The sequence below is a fragment of the Ornithodoros turicata genome, chromosome 1 (genome assembly GCF_037126465.1).
Source record: "Ornithodoros turicata isolate Travis chromosome 1, ASM3712646v1, whole genome shotgun sequence".
NCBI lineage: Eukaryota > Metazoa > Arthropoda > Arachnida > Ixodida > Argasidae > Ornithodoros > Ornithodoros turicata.
The window spans coordinates 57,671,919-57,694,381 of record NC_088201.1 but is presented as its reverse complement, the minus strand read 5'-3'; the positions used below and the strand labels follow the sequence as shown (position 1 = coordinate 57,694,381).

The 22,463-nt window shown below is 44.6% G+C and overlaps 2 protein-coding genes across 3 annotated transcripts in view; both read right to left on the bottom strand.

Annotated features, from left to right (window-relative positions):
• The window catches only part of LOC135378276 (hemicentin-2-like), a 950,281-nt gene that overhangs the window by 413,575 nt on the left and 514,243 nt on the right, over positions 1-22,463 (bottom strand). The window lies entirely within an intron of this gene.
• LOC135399109 (uncharacterized) lies at positions 17,575-21,666 on the bottom strand. 2 transcript variants are annotated; one of them, XM_064630822.1, is made up of 2 exons: positions 21,181-21,666; positions 17,575-18,661 (listed from the first exon to the last, which is right to left on the bottom strand). In XM_064630822.1, exons 1-2 carry the CDS (start codon positions 21,580-21,582, stop codon positions 17,618-17,620), a joined length of 1,446 nt encoding a protein of 481 aa, XP_064486892.1. In that variant the 5' UTR covers positions 21,583-21,666; the 3' UTR covers positions 17,575-17,617. The 2 variants fall into 2 exon arrangements, with proteins under 2 accessions (XP_064486892.1, XP_064486901.1); XM_064630831.1 differs by having other exon boundaries at positions 17,575-18,657; positions 21,181-21,293.

Here is a 22,463-nt window from a genome sequence, read left to right as displayed (position 1 = left end):
TATACCACCCTATGGTTCTCTCCACTCGAAATCACGCAGACATCTTATCACGCCGGGTACCGCATCTTGGCTTCTATGCGCATTGATGATAGTGCCAGCCGCAACAACAATGACAAAGAAGAAATTGTCGTTCCTCTTCGCTGCTGATACGAGTTGCGCAACGGACCAAAGGCTGATACCTTCCGTTTGAATTCAGCGTGAAAGAGCCGCGACGACAAGGAAAAAAACTTGCCAAGATACGGGGCACAAAAGTGAACTTGCACAGCAAATCGCCGGCAGTCCGAACATTTACACGGCAACAGACACCTACGAGCACTGGTGCTAAAGTCTGAGGAAAAGACATCATATATGAAAATACATATCCGTTACAACAACAACAACAAATAGTTCATGACTATGGCCTGGGTGGTTCACCGCTTGAGAACATATCCGTTACGAAGCCGTTTGAATTTCACTGTTCATGGTAATCAACCAATTTTTCTCGAAGTGCAGCACGCATAAACAAGTCCATGGTATGCTTACACCTCGACCTGCAAGAAATGACCCACAGTGACCCTAGCAGTCTGCCCAGGACGCACATTTCCCCAGGGCTCCGTCGTGACGTTGCCCATATACGTGAGGCCGACAACGGTAAGCCCTTTCACCATCACCACCACCACCACAGTATCCTTCTAAAACATTGCATCACTTGCCAACTTCTTTGAGAAAAGTAAAAAGTAACCTTTCTGCAACCCCGATGATGGCAGGGGCAACCAAGGAATACACCACAAAGAGTCACTGGTGTATTCTGCATAGCGAAGCCATTATCAACGACTTATACTAGGCCCTTGTACTGGGATTTTGACAGTGGTGACCGCAAAATTTGGAAGAGGCGCCGGCAGAGCCTTCTAAAACGGGCAAAACCCTTTGTATCATGGTGTCAAAGGCATATTCGAGACGGCCCTTCCCACTGGGATTGTAACGGAAGCGACCACAAAATCCGTAAAAGACCGCAGCAGAGCCCTTTAGAACGGGCAAAACCTCTTTAATCATGGTTCCAAACAGATATTATCAACGGCTTATGATGCTCTTCTACAGGGATCGCAACAGAAGCGACCACCAAATGCGGAAACGGCAGCAACAGAGTCCTTTAAAACGTACGAAACCTATTGTGTCATGGTACCAAAGGCATATTAATGACGGCTTACGCTGTGCCTTTCTACCGGAATTGCGCAAGAGGAGACCGCATAATTTGGATACGGCAGCAGCAAGGCCTTATAAAACGGGCGAAACTCCCTGTATCATGGAGCGAAAGAAAGAAAGTTACCAGTGTCTTGTGCAATCCTATTCTGCTGGAGTTATAACACAGGCGATCGCCAAATTCGGCAAACGTGGCAGCAGAGCCCTCTTAAACGAGCAAAACTCCTTGTGTCATGCTGTCACAGTCATATTATCAACAACTTATACTATGTCATTCTACCGAGATCATAACACAGGCGACCGCAAATATCGGGAAAAGGATGCAGCATAGCCCTTCAGAACGGGCGAGACTTCTTGTATCATGCTGCCGATGACATGTCATCAATGGCTTGTGCAATGCCGTTCTACTGGGATTGTAACAGAGACTACCGCAACATACAGAAAATTCGGCAGCAGAGCCCTTTAAAACGGTCGATACCCCTTGTATCATAGTACCAAAGTCATATAAGTATACGCAACGGGTTATGCATGCTATTGCCGTTCTACTGGAATTATAACGGATGCGGCCGCAAACTCCATAAAAGGCTACAGCAGAGCCCTTTAAAACGGACAAAAACCCCTTTAATCATGGTGGCCGACATTTTACACACCTATAAAGACGCGACGGCTTATGTTATGCCCCTCTCCTGTGATTGCATCGGAAACCACCGCAAAATTTGGAAAAGGCGGCAGCAGGGCCCTTTACAATGACTCAAATGACTTGTATCATTGTGCCAAAAAGATACTATGAACGGCTTGTACTGGGATTGTAAAGAGGATACCGCAACGCTCGGCTGCAGATCGAGCCCTTTAAAACGTGTGAAGCCCCTTTAATCTTGGTGCCAGGCCGTACATGGAGAGGTCGCGTTTGAAGAAACTGCTTCCGAAACGACACTCCCTAAGCAAAAAGCGTCCTAAGCTGATTTTGTAGTATGTATATGAGAAAGTAAGATCACAGGGTTTGAACCCCGTATCTTGTTCCCCTGTTGCACCCTGAGAGGGCGCGTTTTAAAAATCGCTTCCAAAATGGCACTCGAAATGGCCAAATGGCCTATTTCATCAACTTCGGGGCTTAATATATTTTTATATAACAATAATATTAAAGATGTCCAAAGCTGATTTTCTGATGTGTATATCTGACACTAAGATCATGGAATTTGAACCACGTACCTTGTTCCCCTGTTGCACCATGAAAGGTCGAGTTTGACAAAATCGCTTCCAAACCGGCGCTCCAAATGGCCATTGGCCAATTTCATCAACTTCGCGACTTAATATCATTCGATATAACAATAATATTAAAGATGTCCTAAGCTAATTTTGTAATATGCATATGTGAAAGGCAGATCACGGGGTTTGAACCCCGTACCTTGTTCCCCTGTTGCACCCTGAGAGGTCGCGTTTGACAAAATCGCTTCCTAAACGGCACTCGAAATGGCCAAGTGGCCAATTTCGTCAACTTTGGGACTTAATATCATTTGATATAGAAATAATATTAGAGATGTCCTAAACTAATTTTGTAATATGTATATGTGGAAGTAAGATCACGGGGTTTGAACCCGTATCTTGTTCCCCTGTTGCACCCTGAGATGTCGCGTTTGACAAAATCGCTTCCAAAACGGCACTCGAAATGGCAAAGTGGCGAATTTCGTCAACTTCGGGGCTTAATATCATTGGATATAAAAATAATATTAAAGATGTCCTAAGCTGATTCTGTAGTATGTATATGTGAAAGTAAGGTCACGAGGTTTGAACCCCGTATCTTGTTCTCCTGTTGCACCCTGAGAGGTCGCGTTTGACGAAATCGCTTCCAAAACGGCACTCGAAATGGCCAAGTGGCAAATTTCGTCAACTTCGAGGCTTAATATTATTTTATATAAAAATAATATTAAAGATGTCCTAAGCTGATTTTGTAGTATGTGTTGTGACAGTAAGATCACGGGGTTTGAACCCCGTATCTTGTTCCCCTGTTGCACCCTGTGAGGTCGGGTTTCACAAAATGGCTTCCAAAACGGCACTCGAAATGGCAAAGTGGCGAATTTCGTCAACTTCGGGGCTTAATATCATTTGATATAGAAATAATATTAGAGATGTCCTAAGCTAATTTTGTAATATGTATATGTGGAAGTAAGATCACGGGGTTTGAACCCCGTATCTTGTTCCCCTGTTGCACCCTGAGAGGTCGCGTTTGACAAAATCGCTTCCAAAACGGCACTCGAAATGGCAAAGTGGCGAATTTCGTCAACTTCGGGGCTTAATATCATTGGATATAAAAATAATATTAAAGATGTCCTAAGCTGATTCTGTAGTATGTATATGTGAAAGCAAGGTCACGAGGTTTGAACCCCGTATCTTGTTCCCCTGTTGCACCCTGAGAGGTCGGGTTTGACAAAATGGCTTCCAAAACGGCACTCGAAATGGCCAAATGGCTAATTTCGTCAACTTCGGGGCTCAATATCATTCGATATAAAAATATTAAAAATTTCCTAAACTAATTTTGTAATATGTATACGTGCAAGTATGATCACGGTGTTTAAACCCGTACGTTGTTCCCCTGTTGCACCCTGAGAGGTCGCGTTTGACAAAATCGTTTCCAAAGCGGCACTCGAAATGGCCAAGTAGCCAATTTCGTAAACGTCGGGGCTTATTATCATTTGATATAAAATTAATATTAAAGATGTCCTAAGCTGATATTATAATATGTATACGTGAAAGTAAGATCACGGGGTTAGAACCCCGTATCTTCCCCTGTTGCTCCCTGAGAGGTCGCGTTTGACAAAATCGCTTCCAAAACGGCCAAATGGCGAATTTCATCATCCTAAGCTGATTATATAATGTAATGTATATGTGTATGTATATGTGAAAATACGATCACGGGGTTTGAGCCCCGTACCTTGTTCTCCTGTTGCACCCTGAAAGGTCGCGTTTGACAAAATCACTTCCAAAACGGCACTCGAAATGGACAGTTTTATCAAGTTGTATAGTTTAATATAAAAGCGATATAAAATACAAGACGGTATCATTTCTATATTACTCACTGAAAATAAAGTTGTCTGTTCTGTCAGCCACTTCGAGTTCTGGAAAACATGACAGTTCTCGTTTCGAACTCCTTGAGACCGGCCGTACAGTCTCAGCGCATGGCTATAACGATAATACTGGGACTTAGTCCGTCGAGCGCCTAGGAGGGGAACCCTGTCTGAGTCGCAACTTTGAAGGCCCTGGGTGCATCAGGATTAACACTCACACATCGTGCCGTGGTTGGTATGTGGCCTGGAGGACGTACTGAACGAAAATAGGCGATGACATTTGCAGAATTTGACTGCCTTTGTCGAAAAATCGTATCTAAACATGGGCGATGTGCAAAAATCGACGGAATCCCCATAGGCGCAATCCATTAAAATTCATTTGGCCAGGGTGCACTAGGCTTATATTCTGCTGGTGCCTTTCATGTCTCCAGGGGTTCTTTACATGGTGTTCTTCTCTATTAGGCAATGACATCTTAAAAATTTTATTCTGTTTTGCTGTTAATAAACGCTGTCCCCCATTGAATTAACATCCTGTAAGGCAGCTTCCCGCATAGCGGCTGAGTATAGTGACGGAGTGCGCCGGCGGGGGGGTGACCGCGAATTTTGGGATTGTACAAGTCTGTATGGTACCGTTCGCTGCTAGCGTGTCACACTGAGGAAGGAATGCGCCGGAGTGTGTGCCGTAAGCTTCTGTCCAGCACTGTGCCATGTATGCATGCTCACGAAGAAAGTAGTTAGCCCATTTGAGATTCCCCTGGCTCTTTCTACACTAGTGTGACATCACTGCCTACAGCAATGGGGAATAGAATCTAAAGCCAACCACGTGGTTCGTGCGTGCCGCGCCAAAGAGTCCATCCAATTCCGTTGTCCTGAGGCAAAGGTTACATTAGACTGGCAGAGAGCTGCACAATCACTGGGACAGAAGGCAGAGAGAAGCTTGTTTAAATGCGGGACGGTTAAAAAACCTTCAAAACAAATGTGGATGCTCAACATTTTGAAAAAAAAAAAAAAACCCCGGAGCATAGACCTATATGAGTTGAACGAATCACTGTGGCACTGATTAGAAAACTGAGTCACTCTGATCACATAACCAAATCGTTGCTACTGTTCCTCAGGTTTCCCTTCACTCAATGTTGTCCTGGGTGATAAAGTGAAGTCGACGAACCATTCAGGGCAGTAGACAGGACGTCAGTGATAAACATTATTGAGGCAACTATACGAGACATTGTTACGACTCTGAACGACGCTCGTCGCCGTTAACCTGGAAACCGTTTTTTCGTGATTCGTCTGCGCCCGTCGTGTCAACCTGCTTGCGGGCGACCTAGGTCCTTTACATGATGAATCTCGTGGTCCATAGATGAATAGAAGAGCATGCAAGAGAAAAACGGACAACGGAAATGCCTGGAGCCCAAGAGCGTATAGTCTGCGTTAAAAAGTAATCCATTCTCTCTAGTAGTAGTCCAAACAAAAGTACACTCTTAAAAATGAACTCCTAGTCAACCATAATCTCGAATGATATCGTTTTCAACAAGTCCGGGCAGATAACGATATCATTGGAGATTATGATTGGCTAGGAGAGTGATATGCGGTGAAGTTCATTTTTAAGAGTGTAGGCTCATACAAAGTGGCACGAACAAAAACCGACACCACGCCATGCACAACTCGTGGTGTTTGTCCGTCTTTGTTTTGTGCGCACTTTTATTCAACTATGGACTCCAACCAACTTGCCCATCTTTCCACACTTAATACGTTGAGTTTTCTGGTCTATGTTACCACACTCTAGAAACAGAACTTGACCGCCTAAGACGCTGAAGGCCAACCACAGAGTGATGCAGTTATCACTCCCATTTGTGCAAAGCGTTGGATGCACGCCATTTTGTGACAATTAACGTAGTTGCATAATTGTCACACAAAGGCGTACGCCTCCCGTTTCCAAGAAATCAAGAATGCCTTTCGGGATGATGGTGGCTAGGCGCATGTTGTGCGATGTTTTACTTTCAGTTCCGGTGAAGCCTTATGCATGCAGGCATTCCCTCTTCACCCAAGACATGAAGGACTACTTTTTACGCAGAGCATGCCATGGGTTTCAATCCCAAAATTCGCGGTCACCCCCCGTCGGCGCACTCCGTCACTATACTCAGCCGCCATGCGGGAAGCTGCCTTACAGGATGTTAATTCAATGGGAGACAGCGTTTATGCCAATTAACAGCAAAACAGAATAAATTTTTTAAGATGTCATCGTCTAATAGAGAAGAACACCATGTAAAGAACCCCTGGAGACATGAAAGGCACCAGCAGAATATAAGCCTAGTGCACCCTGGCCAAATGAATTTTAATGCATTGCGCCTATGGGGATTCCGTCGATTTTTGCACATCGCCCATGTTTAGACTACGATTTTTCGACAAAGGCAGTCAAATTCTGGAAATGTCATCGCCTATTTTCGTTCAGTACGTCCTCCAGGCCACATACCAACCACGGCACGATGTGTGAGTGTTAATCCTGATGCATCCAGGGCCTTCAAAGTTGCGACTCAGACAGGGTTCCCCTCTTAGGCGCTCGACGGACTAAGTCCCAGTATTATCGTAATACGCATGCGCTGAGACTGTACGGCCGGTCTGAAGGAGTTCGAAACGAGAACGGTCATTTTTTCCAGAACTCGAAGTGGCTGACAGAACAGACAACTTTATTTTGAGTGAGTAATATACAAATGATACCGTTTTGTATTTTATATCGCTTTTATATTAAACTATACAACTTGATAACACTGTCCATTTCGAGTGCCGTTTTGGAAGTGATTTTGTCAAACACGACCTTTCAGGGTGCAACAGGAGAACAAGGTACGGGGTTCAAACCCCGTGATCTTACTTTCACATATACATACACATATACATTACATTACATAATCAGCTTAGGATATCTTTATTATCATTGTTATATCAAATGATATTAAGCTCCGAACTTGATGAAATTCGCCATTTGGCCGTTTTGGAAGCGATTTTGTCAAACGCGACCTCTCAGGGTGCAACAGGGGAACAACGTACGGGGTTTAAACACCGTGATCATACTTTCACGTATACATATTACAAAATTAGTTTAGGACATCTTTAGTATTATTTTGATATCGAATGATATTAAGCCCCGAAGTTGACGAAATTAGCCATTTGGCCATTTCGAGTGCCGGTTTGGAAGCCATTTTGTGAAACCCGACCTCTCAGGGTGCAGCAGGGCAACAAGATACGCGGTTCAAACCCCGTGATCTTACTTTCACATATACATCCTACAAAATCAGCTGAGGGCATCTTTAATATTATTTTTATATCCAATGATATTAAGGCCCGAAGTTGACGAAATTCGCCACTTGGCCATTTCGAGTGCCGTTTTGGAAGCGATTTTGTCAAACGCGACCTCTCAGGGTGCAACAGTGGAACAACCTACGGGGTTTAAACACCGTGATCTTACTTTCACATATACATATTACAAAATTAGTTTAGGACATCTTTAATATTATTTTTATATCAAATGATATTAAGTTGACTAATCAGCTTAGGACATCTTTAATACTATTTTTATATCCAATGATATTAAGCCCCGAAGTTGACGAAATTGGCCATTTGGCCATTTCGAGTGCCGGTTTGGAAGCCATTTTGTCAAACGCAACCTCTCAGGTTGCAACAGGGGAACAACGTACGGGGTTCAAACACCGTGATCTTACTTTCACATATACATATTACAAAATTAGTTTAGGACATCTTTAATATTATTTTTATATCAAATGATATTAAGTTGACTAATCAGCTTAGGACATCTTTAATACTATTTTTATATCCAATGATATTAAGCCCCGAAGTTGACGAAATTGGCCATTTGGCCATTTCGAGTGCCGGTTTGGAAGCCATTTTGTCAAACGCAACCTCTCAGGTTGCAACAGGGGAACAACGTACGGGGTTCAAACACCGTGATCTTACTTTCACATATACATATTACAAAATTAGTTTAGGACATCTTTAATATTATTTTTATATCAAATGATATTAAGTTGACTAATCAGCTTAGGACATCTTTAATACTATTTTTATATCAAATGATATTAAGCCCCGAAGTTGACGAAATTGGCCATTTGGCCATTTCGAGTGCCGTTTAGGAAGCGATTTTGTCAAACTCAACCTCTCAGGGTGCAACAGGGGAACAAGATACGGGGTTCGAACCCCGTGATCTTACTTTCACATATACATATTACAAAATTAGCTTAGGACATCTCTAATATTATTTCTATATCAAATGATATTAAGCCCCGAAGTTGACGAAATTCGCCACTTGGCCATTTCCAGTGCCGTTTAGGAAGCGATTTTGTCAAACGCGACCTCTCAGGGTGCAACAGGGGAACAAGATACGGGGTTCAAACCCCGTGATCTTACTTTCACATATACATATTACAAAATTAGCTTAGGACATCTCTAATATTATTTTTATATCAAATGATATTAAGTCCCAAAGTTGACGAAATTGGCCACTTGGCCATTTCCAGTGCCATTTAGGAAGCGATTTTGTCAAACGCGACCTCTCAGGGTGCAACAGGGGAACAAGATACGGGGTTCAAACCCCGTGATCTTACTTTCACATATACATGCTACAAAATCAGCTTAGGACATCTTTAATATTTTTATATCAAATAATATTAAGCCACGAAGTTGACGAAATTTGCCACTTGGCCATTTCGAGTGCCGTTTTGGAAGCGATTTTGTCAAATGCGACCTCTCAGGGTGCAACAGGGGAACAAGGTACGGGGTTCAAACCCCGTGATCTTCCTTTCACATATACATACTACAAAATCAGCTTAGGACATCTTTAATATTATTTTTATATCAAATGATATTAAGCCCCCAAGTTGACGAAATTGGCCATTTGGCCATTTCTAGTGCCGGTTTGGAAGCCATTTTGTGAAACCCGACCTCTCAGGGTGCAACAGGGGAACAAGATACGGGGTTCAAACCCCGTGATCTTACGTTCACATATACATACTACAAAATCAGCTTAGGACGTTTTTTTTGTTTAGGGCGGGTCGTTTCGGAAGCAGTTTCTTCAAACGTGACTTCTCCATGTACGGCCTGGCACCAGGATTAAATGGGCTTCGCGCCTTTTAAAGGGCTCGATCTGGTGCCGAACGTTGCGGTAGCCTCTGTTACAATCCCAGTACAAGCCGTTCATAGTACCTTTTTGGCACCACGATTTTGTGAAATTTTGCGGTGGTTTCCGATGCAATCACAGGAGAGGGGCATAACATAAGCCGTCGCGTCTTTATAGGTGTGTAAAATGTCTGCCACCATGATTAAAGGGGCTTTTGTCCGTTTTAAAGGGCTCTGCTGTAGCCTTTTATGGAGTTTGCGGCCGCATCCGTTATAATTCCAGTAGAATGGCAATAGCATAAGCCGTTGCGTGTACTTATATGACTTTGGAACTATGATACAAGGGGTATCGACCGTTTTAAAGGGCTCTGCTGCCGCATTTTCGGTATTTTGCGGTAGTCTCTGTTACAATCCCAGTGGAACGGCATTGCACAAGCCATTGATGACATGTCATCGGCAGCATGATACAAGGGGTCTCGCCCGTTCTGAAGGGCTATGCTGCATCCTTTTCCCGATATTTGCGGTCGCCTGTGTTATGATCTCGGTAGAATGACATAGTATAAGTTGTTGATAATATGTCTTTAACAGCATGACACAAGGGGTTTTGCTCGTTTAAGAGGGCTCTGCTGCCACGTTTTCCGAATTTGGCGATCGCCTGTGTTATAACTCCAGCAGAATAGGATTGCACAAGCCACTGATAACTTTCTTTCGCTCCATGATACAGGGAGTCTCGCCCGTTTTAAAAGGCCTTGCTGCCGCCGTATCCAAATTATGCGGTCTCCTCTTGCGCAATCCCGGTAGAAAGGCATAGCATAAGCCGTCATTAATATGCCTTTGGTACCATGATACAAGGGGTTTCGTACGTTCTAAAGGACTCTGTTGCTGCCTTTTCCGCATTTGGTGGTCGCTTCTGTTGCGATCCCTGTAGAAGAGCATCATAAGCCGTTGATAATATCTGTTTGGAACCATGATTAAAGATGTTTTGCCCGTTCTAAAGGGCTCTGCTGCGGTCTTTACGGATTTTGCGGTCGTCTCCGTTACAATCCCAGTGGGAAGGGCAATAGCATAAGCCGTCTCGAATATGCCTTTGGCACCATGATACAAAGGGTTTTGCCCGTTTTAGAGGGCTGTGCCGGCGCCTTTTCCAAATTTTGGGGTCACCACTGTTAAAATCCCAGTACAAGGGCCTAGTATAAGTCGTTGATAATGGCTTCGCTATGCAGAATACACCAGTGACTCTTTGTGGTGTATTCCTTGGTTGCCCCTGCCATCATCGGGGTTGCAGAAAGGTTACTTTTTACTTTTCTCAAAGAAGTTGGCAAGTGATGCAATGTTTCAGAAGGACACTGTGGGTCATTTCTTGCAGGTCGAGGTGTAAGCGAATCATGGACTTGTTTATGCGTGCTGCACTTCGAGAAAAATTGGTTGATTACCATGAACAGTGAAATTCAAACGGCTTCGTAACGGATATGCTCTCAAGCGGTGAACCACCCCAGGCCATAGTCATGATTTATTTGTTGTTGTAACGGATATGTATTTTCATCTATGATGTCTTTTCCTCAGACTTTAGCACCAGTGCTCGTAGGTGTCTGTTGCCGTGTAAATGTTCAGACTGCCGGCGATCTGCTGTGCAAGTTCACTTTTGTGCCCCGTATCTTGGCAAGTTTTTTCCTTGACATATCGTCGCGGCTCTCACGCTGAATTCAAACGGAACCCAAGCAGCACAATGCACTCAAAGTCGAGTGCAATAGGGGTGGACGGTATGTATCTTATCAATGTTCTTTAGTTTCAGGAGTCTGTTCAAGGCTATCCTCCTACCCGTCCACCCCTATTGCACTCGACTTTCGGTACATTGTGCTGCTTGGGAAGGTATCAGCCTTTAGTCCGTTGCGCAACTCGTATCAGCAGCGAAGAGGAACGACAATTTCGTCTTTGTCATTGTTGCTGGGGCTGGCACTATCATCAATGCGCATAGAAGCCAAGATGCGGTACCCGGCGTGATAAGATGTCTGCGTGATTTCGAGTGGAGATAATCATATGGTGGTATATCTATATGGAGACATATCTATGCGTATATGCATTGGTGGCCAAGGTGTATCGGGAAATCTCATGAATTACAGGGGAGTGGTTGGAAAAATTCAGGGGGAGTGTACACCTCCCTGGGGGGTGGGGGTAATCACCCTGGAAAGGACCGCAATTATAGCAAAGTACCTTAGCGTAAACAGCTGAGCGGTATAGTTATTAGGCATTCGCATATACAATTCGTCAATGAAAAACTTCACTTGACACACCAGCAGGGACAAATGAGCTTCTTTTCCAAATGAGACATTGAAAATTTGAAAGGCGTTGCAAGTTCTTCGTACATAGTTCTTCAAGAACGATTATCCCAACGTTCAGGAGCACTGAAGTTGTCGGTTTACACACTGTACTGCTGATTTTGCTTGCATTTTCAACGTGAAAAAGAAAAAAGAAAATCATGGAAAGAGAAATAATTAAAAATATTCACACAATGACCCTCGAACATAACTACTCCATCTATTTTTTTTTCACTGCGCTTCTGTGTGCTCAGTATACAGTTTTTCGCGCATGATATCCGGAGAGGCTGCTGCTATGCTGTAAGCCCATAAACTTAGTGTAATAATTAAGATGATGTTATTGTCTGCACTAGTCTCCACTATTACTTCTCAATTATCATATTACTTACAGTGTAGTTTATCAAAATGCACGTTCAGACCAGATCGCTAATCGCTATAACTACTAGTTGAGGTTCATGAGTCACAAAAACTGCTCGAATGTGAATGTCCTTCCTAACGTCGACAGGAGCAGCACTACATCGAGCAAGGGTAAAAACAATGCCTGAAAACCTGGTTTCATTCCGAATTCTTCATTATTGGTGTGCGCGCGCGCGTGTGTGTGTGTGTGTGTGGGGGGGGGGGGGGCAGCTTCTATTTAGTGGTCAAGAGCCCTCTGGACACAGAATAGCTGAAATCTTAAACGAGAAATAAATAATGTACTCGAGGGCGCGTAGCACTTGTTTAGCGTTATCTCCAAATCTGGTATTTAGTTCTGCTCCAAAATATCTGGTCCAAAGAAGTCGCGTTTGATCAAATCATTGCCACTCGCATCGCCATAGCACTCGCAGACGCCAAACTGTCCGTATCTTCCATTTCATTTAGTAATAACTCTGGATATAAACGTATTATCGAAGATGTCATCACTTAATTACGTAATCTGTATATCCATGCTTAATAGCTATGAGTCCGCGGCCCATACCTGGTTCCCTTGCCAGAGCCTGCGAAGTAGCGTTTGGTCAAATCATTCATTTTCAAGCGACCAAAGAACAAACAGGAGACAAGATCAGACACAAGTCGCTCTGTTGTTGTTTCGTGTTTGTTCTTTGGTCGCTTGTGGATTTACACCAACCAGCCCAATCTATATACTTCAGACATTTTGCCAAATCGTTGCCCAAGTGGCACTCACTCTCACCAATTTGTCAGTTTCCTCTATTTTAGCTCGTAATAACTCTTGATACCAATTTGATAATGACGGTATCATCATAAAATTACGTAGTCTGTGTATCGTCTGCGGACCGTAGCTGCTGCCCTTGCTGCACTCTTAGAACTCGCATTTAGTGAATTTGTCGTCCAGAAGGCTATCACAGGCGCCAATCTGCCAATTTCATCCGGCAATCTCCCGATATTTGGAAAGTCTCATGCTCGTTCCCACAGTTATACATCACGTCTTATTCTTTATCTTACGCGAATGCTCCCGGGCGTGTTATCGGTGTTGTTATCAGGTCGGGGTGCCAAAAGGGAATTGTTCGCCTCAGATATGTCCTCCTCTCCCTGCCCAGGTCTGTTCCTCCTCACGTACTCACGCACCACCCTGTAAACTTAGCTTCCTTGCGTAGTCCTCTGCTATCAGGTCAAGCCGTGTTTCAGAGGGGGTGTCCCTGAATGCTGCTCTTGTCATGCCTGCGCATGTCCGAACGCGCTTCACGGAAGGCATACAAACCAGCGGTTATATAAAAGAGAAAGGGGTTATCAAGCGTCTCCGGCAACGACCGCAACGTGCGCAGCAAAACCTGATTGTTCCTGTATGGGCGACAATGTCGTCATCTGTTTCTAGAAGCACGTATGACCCGGAGCATAGGCAACAATCTCGATAGTACTCGACAGCCTCTTCCTACGTCCACTATCTCTCAGCACTTGCCTATGAACGTAGAATCAGCCTTAGTGTGCAGTTGTGCACAACATATTATAAGCAACAATAGATGTAGATGTTGGCAGGCTAATAATGTCCTGTGCACTTATCGGGATTCGTCGGTGAGACCATAAGCTGCTTTTCCATTGAAGACAGGCAATGACAGTTATGTATTTACGTTTGTGCTTTTACGTGTGACGTTGCGGATCATTCTACTTAATGTGATGCAAGCCCATATTACGACTTTTACGAACCTCGCTGAAGCGCTGAAGGAGGTGACAAACAGCTTAACACATATTTTTTCGTGAGGACGTCAGCCTTGCCTGGAAAACGTGTTTCTTCCTTTCCTTTTTTATTTATTTATTTTTTTGTGTGTGCGGAGATCACAACAGATCTTCAATTACATATTGTCGTAATGAATGCAGTCAATGCGTTCGTACAAGAAACGTTCGACTGTGCGCTACATTTAACATTTGGAGGAAAGTAAAAGCAACAGAAAACAGCAGGAAAAAAAAAAACTCTGAGGTCTGCTTCAAGCAAGTGGGGAAGCTTCTCATTACTTCTTGCGGCATAGCTCCTTCTACGAAACGTCTTCTGTCCATAGGTTTAACGTTCGCAAAGGAGCTTCGCAGTTGCGCCACCGAGGCTACGGAGAAGCCCCCATTTTTTTCTCCTGGAATTCTAACGCCACCCAGCGACAAAGTCATCCGTCACAAACAGTAAACAAAAATAGCGCAATCGTTGCAAGACTCACCCAAGCAGCCAAAAGTTGCCCCTATAATTGAGAACTATGTATCTACCCTATCTTGAAACGCTTCACTCCAGATACGAGGGTGGTTCCATAAGTTTCCGGCCCGACCAACTTTTAATAGCCATAGAGACGAAACAAGTGTATCGCTTTTCGACATAGTCACCCTTAACTTCGATGCACTTTTGACACCTTTCAACCAGCATTCTTATACGCTTGAAAAAATAGTCCGAAGTTTTGTCCGCAAAATGCTGGAAAACTGCCTCTTGCACCTCACTATCGTTTTGAAATCTGAGATCCCTATTCAAGTTTGAGAACAGGAAGTAGTCACTCGGTGCCAAGTCTGGACTGTAGGGTGGGTGGTGGATTTCTTCGAAGCCGCACTCCTTCAGTGCAGCCTTGGCAACAGAAGACGTGTGGACAGGGGCATTGTCCTGGAGCAACCGGACACCTCGATTCAACCTGCCGCGCCTCTTTTCCTTGATGGCATCTCGCAGTCGGTGCAGGAGTGAAGCATAATAAGTCGCATTCACTGTGGTGTTCCTCTCTTTGAAGTCGATAAGGAGGATCCCGAGACAATCCCAAAATAATGTTGCCATGATCTTCTTTGTGGATTGTGTGACCTTGGCTTTTAGGGTACAAGTTGCTTAGACACGTCATCTTCCGCGAGGGACGTTAAATACGGGGTGCCGTGTGATGAGCTTTCATCGCACGTTAAAGAACCCTCAGGTGGGCAAAAGCAATCCACAGACCGACCGCTGTGGCGTCGCTCATGATTTCAGTTGTCTCGCGACGTAAACACCCAATTATTAAAAAAACGACCTTGGCTTTTCTTGGGGGTGCTTCTCCTGGTTTGCGCCATTCCATCGACTCCTTTTTCGAAAGGGGATCATAGGAGAGCACCATAGTCTCATCGCCTGTGACAACTGACTTCAATATTTCTTCTTCGTTCTCTTGACAGAGCTCCAAAAACTCTTTGGCACAGACGACGCGCTGTTACTTTTGAACTGACGAGAGAAATCGTGGCACCCATCTCGCACTGACCTTTTTCATGTGAAGGCCCTCGCCGATGATGCGAAAAACGGTTGTTTTGGAAAGCCCCAGCCTTTCTGAGATTTCCTTCACCTTCAGACGACTGTCGCTCAGCACTTCCTCCTCGACAAGAGACAAATTTTCTTGTGTCACCACTTCCACTGGACGGCCATCGCGTACGTGGATCATCTTCAATGGACTCTCGCCCGAGCCGAAACTGCTTAGCCCAGTCTTTTACCGTTGTGCACGATGGAGAGGCTTCCCTGTACACGTTGTCCAGTCACGCTTCAATTTCTTTAGGCGAAAGTCCCTCGTTTGTCAAGAATTTTATCACAGCGCGGTACTCGATTTTTTTTTCCATTTTAACTGAAGAGTGCACCCTGGCTGTTTGAAATGTCGCTCTCCAACCGACAAAAGCATGGAGAGGGTTGAGGGTGGTGCTGCGGCCCTCCAACAGATGGCGCCACGCGTCCTTAATCGCATTTTCAAATTCGCGCGCATTTTCTACCTCGGGCCGGAAGCTTATGGAACCACCCTCGTACATGCAAGTTCAGTGCAAGCAAAAGTCGACCTGAGTTCAATTCTGCATACATGCGAACCTTTATTTCTGGAGACTGTCATCAAAGACAAGCACAATCCGAAAGATTTCTGGATGTTACGTAACCTACACTTCTTTTTCATTACTGTTTATGTAAACACAACACTGATCAAAAGCGATGGTGCTCCTGCCATTCCTAAGTGCAACGTACGCCCAACCTCCACAACAAACCCTTTTAAGTCCTATACACTCAAAAATGAACTTGACCGCATAGCGAGCTCCTAGCCAACCATCATCTCGAATGATATCGTTATCTGTCCTGATTTGTTGAAAACGGGACGCGTACGTCTTTTTTTGCGGCAATTATGAACAGCATAAGCGTCACACAAAGGCGTACGCCTCCCGTCTTCAACAAATCATCAGGACAGATAACGATATCATTCGAGATGATGGTTGGCTAGGACCGTGCTGTGCGGTGAAGTTCATTTTTAAGAGTGTATGTGTCACTGTCATTAGGTCCTACACGTCAACTTACCGCTTTGAAAAATCCTTGAAATCAGACGTTCTTCCCTTCGATACATTCTCTGCATACTGCCGTTTCGACGTTGTTCCTTTCGGATCTATCTATGCTAGGAAAATACGCCCCAACCTGGCCCGCTATCATGCGGATTTTACTCTCTCAACAATTTCCATGCGCTGTCATTTGCTATTACCTACTCCTTGACACGGGGCTTCATTCAATACGTCAGGGTGTGGTCAACAATCACAGTGGTTTCAGCATCTCCACGTACGTGCACACCACGTAAAAAACGAAACATATTAGTACTAAGAGAAAAAGACAGTGAAAAGATCTAACGGCTTTCCTCGGCCCGGTACAATGTACGGTTTCCGCACTGAGTCGTTTACTTTCTGTAAAGAGCTAGCTAGACAAGCTAGATTTGAGCTTTTGTGTTTGTTCTTGTGATTTTTGTAGCTCACGCTCAGGTTTTTCCATCATGGATTTCGTCCTCCAGCTCGCCTGCGTTTACGCTATTTTACCGAACTATGAAATGCTTTCAGTATTTCTCCATATTTTTATTTTAGGAGGATCCTTCGACCGACCCGATATCGTTGTCACCCCGCAGGGTACACCGCACTTGTGATGGCTCTATTATTTTTGAATGCAGAAAACGAATACTGAACTGGAAGCAAGGAATGCACTGATGGGATGTCCTATACAAGAGACGAATATGCATCACAATGGTAAAGCAAAGCATATGTCGACAGAAATTCTAAGTGCCGATTTCAATCAATTCTCTAAGCGAACATTCTTCACAACAAGGAAAGGCGGTGTGGCGGAAGGAATTTCTCCTTCAGTGAAGACATGTAGAGACCATGTACATCCTCACAAACCACGCAACGGGTACTTTGTATTGTCACCCCTTCAGTGTTGGTCAATGAGGGGCGTGTGAACATCTGCTTCAGTGAGCACATGCTTGACAGTTGCCCTATGATGCGGCAATAATAGAGGCGTTTATGCTCAGGCACAGAATACATGAATCGACAATATTGCGGCCTAATTTCTTACATGCATTTTCTCTCTCGGTACCTGCATTTTCCTAGCTCCCGTTTAGGACGTAGTCCGTATGCTCTTGCTTTCGCGTAGCATGTGTTACGTAAACGCTTTTATTAACAAACTCTCACACGAAACATCTTGCTTCTTTATTACATGCTATGAACTAGAACTTTCGATCACCTTGCACGGTTTAGTGCGTCGTCGAGTGCCCTCATCAACGGGTAAGGTTCGCCACAGACGCCCCTGAAGTCATCCTTGTCAAGATCAAAGACCACGATGCCACGAATTTTATTCTTGTCTTCCAAGGAAGCGAAGGACTTTGGCGACAGTGAAGATATATAATGCTTACCAGCCCACGCGGTAAGACAGCCAGTTTCTCCGATGTATTTGTGACTCCAGCTATGGTTCACTACCTTCTTGCAAATATCTGCGTAGGTAGACACGTTGTAGGATTCGACCTTTTCCACAGCGGCGGTAGTGAGCGAAGCGTTCTTGACGGTGTAGCTGTAGCCAGAGAAGGATATCGTAAAAAGCGTCTTCTCCCTTAGTACCGTAGACCAGTTCTTCTTATGCCGCTTCTTAGTCTCTTTAACGACCTTCTGAAACGAATGGTAGGGCCCACCACGTGTAGGGTTGGGACAAATGCCAATCGCAGGACGAGTGAAACGATGGCTGGTCTTAATCAGGTATCTCGCCTTTCTGTAAGAAAACGGTTGAAAATAGCGGTGCTCCGCTATGTGGCCAAACGGAAGCGTAACAATAATGTCTCTGTGCTTCACCTTGGACGACAGCTCAAACAGAAACGCGTCAAGCACGTCTGGCTTCGGCATACGGTCAGGTTCGACAATGTCAACAACCATACCATCGAAGGACGTCTTCCTGTTCGTGAGCCATTCAATGATGTGAAGAACAAAGAGTTCGCGAGATCGCTTGTCCTTTATGGCCCTCATCAACTGAACATAGTCGGTAGATTTGCCGCCAAGCGCAGCGTACCGTTTCACACTAGGGGCCTTGCGACGCACAATCCTGAGGAAGGCGCCCATCCCAGTAACACCGGTATCCACTGCATGGTTGTACGACGTCAAGTTATGAGTCTTGTCCGATATTCCAAGGCAGCAGTAAACAACAGCAGTGCACAGACCAAGAGGGATGTCCTTGGCTGTAAACTGCTGACTCTGTTGGCTAGGGCTTCTGGGGTCGTAAACGCAGTAGATTTCTGCCTAAGAAGAGGAACCTCGAGTCATTCAAACTGGATAATGTCGCGGATGAATGATACTTCAAAATGTTGATGTGAAAACACCCATCTGAATACGTGAGCGAAGCGTGCTAAGATCGCAAAAGCAATATGTGTCCACCTAGGAAAACGCTGTCGCCAGACATTACTTACGTACATAAAGTGTCCAGTGCTTTTGCGCACGTCTCTAACCAGTGTTGTAAAGCGGAATGTATGCAGATGTAATAGCTGTGCTCTGAGTACGTCCTTTTGAATAGCAATGACTCTTGTTGCTGTTTCCGGTTGTGGTGTATTTTATTGCTGCCGATGCTTACCAGTGTTCAGGTTCGGGTAGATTTCCAATCATTCGAACATTCTACTGCTTATCTTGGTGACATAAAATTTCAAACCAAGCGTACAGGTCAGATGGGTTCTTTCTTGCTGAGCAACGAAGACCCGGCGCAGGTATTGCAGCCTACCTCAAAAGCTCCTTATCCACCAAAATTGATTAGGTAAAATAGCTAGGCGTAGCAATATGAGACGTGAAGAGCTTGGCTCCAATACTTCGCGGGGAATCGGTCAAGGTACGTGCTCTCCACTTGCACGTTGCATGTAGTCAGGGCATCACGTTTGCGCATAGTTCAACACGTACAATTCTGACTTTCACTTGTCTGACTTTATCCCCTGCTTTTAAATAATCTCGATAGTGGGTGCTGCATCTCAGTTTGCTATTCGGCCCGCCCTCTGACTGCAGGCAGCGGTGGTGGACCATGACGCAGAAGTCGTTTTTGCAGCAGGCGCACTCTTTCTTTTTCTTTTTTCTTTTATTGCCAATGGACATGTAGAGGTAAAGCCTGAGCGTAAGCTACACAAATCACAAGAATAAACACAAAACAAGCTAGATTTGAGCTTGTTTTGTGTTTGTTCTTGTGATTTTTGTAGCTCACGCTCAGGTTCCTCCATAATGGATTTCGTCCTCCAGCTCGCCTGCGTTTACGCTATTTTACCGAACTATGAAATGCTTTATATAAGAAATACCTTAATACAAGTTTGAGTTGGGACTGCGATGTAAAACCGTGGTATCAACGCAGAGGTTATATGACTGTGCAGCTCCGACAAGCGTTTACAAACGGAAGTGGGAACTACAGAAGCCTATCGGCCCTGTTTTCTTGTCTTTTTTTCCCCACTTTTTGCATGACTAACACATTTGGCAGATCACACTGCAGACCACTATGGATGCAGGTTATTTTCCTTCCCTTACAATTTTTGTCTCAATATGAATTTTAAACAGTAGCCACAATTTCTAATTCCGGGTCCAGTTGTGGTTTGCATTGCACTCTCTACTCAAAGCGCAGCACGCGATGCGCCAATTTCGGATGCTTTATCGTGCCTCTCTGGTCGTTCCCTCTCACTGACCCACTACTGTAATGACTCACACACATTACTGTTTTTTCTGCGCAGCTGCCTATTTTAGGCAACATGCAATGACTGGGTATCTACACGCGTAACTTGCTAGTGCCACTGACCAAACTCGTATGTGAACCAGTTACTACCACACAGTTACTGTGACACAGTTACTATCCAACTGATCAACGGGACCTCAAATCGTGAGGAGTAGTTGTGAGGAGTAGTAGGAGTGTGACGGACGCATGTTCTATGCGTCCGTCCAAAAGAAGCACGAAGCAGAAGAACACAACTACTCCTCACGATTTGAGGTCCCGTTGATCAGTTGGATAGTAACTGTATCACAAGTGGCTTGTACAAGCACTTCGTTGCAGTGCGTAGTTACTTTTCCCGGAAAAGCACTGGTACCTAACTTGTTTCCACTTTTTTGGTGAATGTAACCATAATTTGCGTCCTCGGGTAGCGTCATTTTGTGCCATATGTTTGCATGGTCTGAATGACTTTCTCATTGTGAAGATCGCGTGGGCATTCTTTCCAGCGCTCCTGTTGGAAGGGATGTGTGTAAACTGAAGAGATGGAAGGCTTAGTGATCTTCAAAAAATAAGACAACTACGGCTTAAATATGACAATCATGTGATGTAGTTGCAGTTGGGCAGCGTAAGAGAAAAAAGAAGGTTTTTACTTTAGTTAAGACACATTAACGTGGCAGCTGGAGTTGAAACTATAGTTGTATTAAAAAAAGCAACTGAACAGCTTTGTTGAAAGTTAGTTTTCCGTGACTACTGTGAGTGCAATACATAGTCCTTTTTGGCTAAAGTGTGCATCATGTACTATCTCATGCGGCAGCAAAACGGCGAGAAGAGCCCTGCTGACCTATTTTTGAAATATCTGAGTAAAAGCCTACGCTAATTTTCATTTTTGCATAGGCTGGCGCGTGTTTCTATTCAAATTGGTGCGTCAAGTGAACCTGGCTTTTACTCTAGCAATGTAAAAAAAAATAAAAATAAAAAACAGGTTCTGCATACGTCCACATTATTTAACAACTTTTAACAACGAAACGTTTGGACAAACTCCGTTACTCCTTTCTCACGGTGTAACGAAACTATAATTCAAATCCCTCACCCGTTTTTTCCATCTCCCCGCAGCGACGCTCGGAATCTCATTCCCTTTCTTCCCGGGAACTTGTCCAATATGGTGGTGCTTTGCTTGAAAGGCGCCTCGGTTGAAGAAACGATTGAGCTTTTTCCTTAAGAGCCCCTGTGACTCAATGCCCTCTGGCGCCACGTCCTGGGGTATCCCGGGTGGGTATCGGTGTGCTCGATGCCTTCTACCAGAGCGCTGGATCGCTGTGACTAGTAGCGCGATGCATCCTGTGGCTAAGATCGCACTCACGAACAAGACCGTGAGTCGAAGACCCCTCTGGAGCCGTCTCGAATGTTCCGGGTTGGAAAGCATGAGGTTGCTCATGCGACGCGGCGTGTACGCGTCGTCCCAATAGGGGGTCAGGAACTCATTCGGAAGCATCCAGCACGGTACCACGGGCGCCTTGGGAACGGCTGGCTGGTGTTCGTCCGCAGCTCACTTTGTCGTCGTCTTTTGCGATTGCCCAGCGTCCGTTACATCAACGCTACATCATCTGGCTTGAGAAAGGCGAATATGGCTGAACAATCAATAGACTAGTTGAAATCAATTGACAATCAGGTTGCTAGCATTCATGCTGTTCGAATTTGCACTTGTACGAGCCATCTGGGATGCCAATATTTGTTCAGATTTGTGAAATGCATGAAGGTCCAACACAGGTCGAATGTTCGTTCCCGGCGTTGTCAATGCACTCGCAGGGTTGAAAGGGCTCTTTCAGATCAGAAAAAAATATAATAATACAAATGCCGTAATGCAGCAAAAAAAAAAAGAAAAAAAAAGTCATACGATTTTCCACACGCAACAGCGGTTACTGTAGCCGCTCCTGCAATGCATTAAGCTTGCCTTAGAAGACTACGATCGTTTTAGCAACAGCTGCACAGGGCCGTAAAAGTATGCAGATGAAAGAAAAAAAAAAGGCAGGATCACGAGAGAGAAACGATGGAGAAGAACTACCCCTCGATACAACCCATTACTCCAGCATCACTTACCCATACCAACTACAAACACTCAGAGCTGATGCATGAGTTGCTGGATAGGGCTACCTACTCGTCAGAATCGTCTAGACCCTCAGCACTTGATCTAATCCCTATTGTTTTTTCCCTCTTGGCTAACACGGACCAATATGGTAGCGCGAGAGACACTTGTCAGATGTAGGTGTGTACCGGGGAAAAAACCTTGCTAATGCAAGTATGAAAAGATATAATAGAGACAACGATCCATGCAAGTGTAACCTGGTTGAGATAAACCATCGCTGCTTGCTCCCA

Bases quoted from the DNA above. Each gene is read 5' to 3' on its own strand.
- LOC135399109 (XM_064630822.1), bottom strand. From the start codon at position 21,582: ATGCTTCCGAATGAGTTCCTGACCCCCTATTGGGACGACGCGTACACG. The intron at 18,662-21,180 runs GTGAGGGATTTG...TCCTCTTCTTAG, and splicing joins CGGGGAGATGGAAAAAACGG to GCAGAAATCTACTGCGTTTA.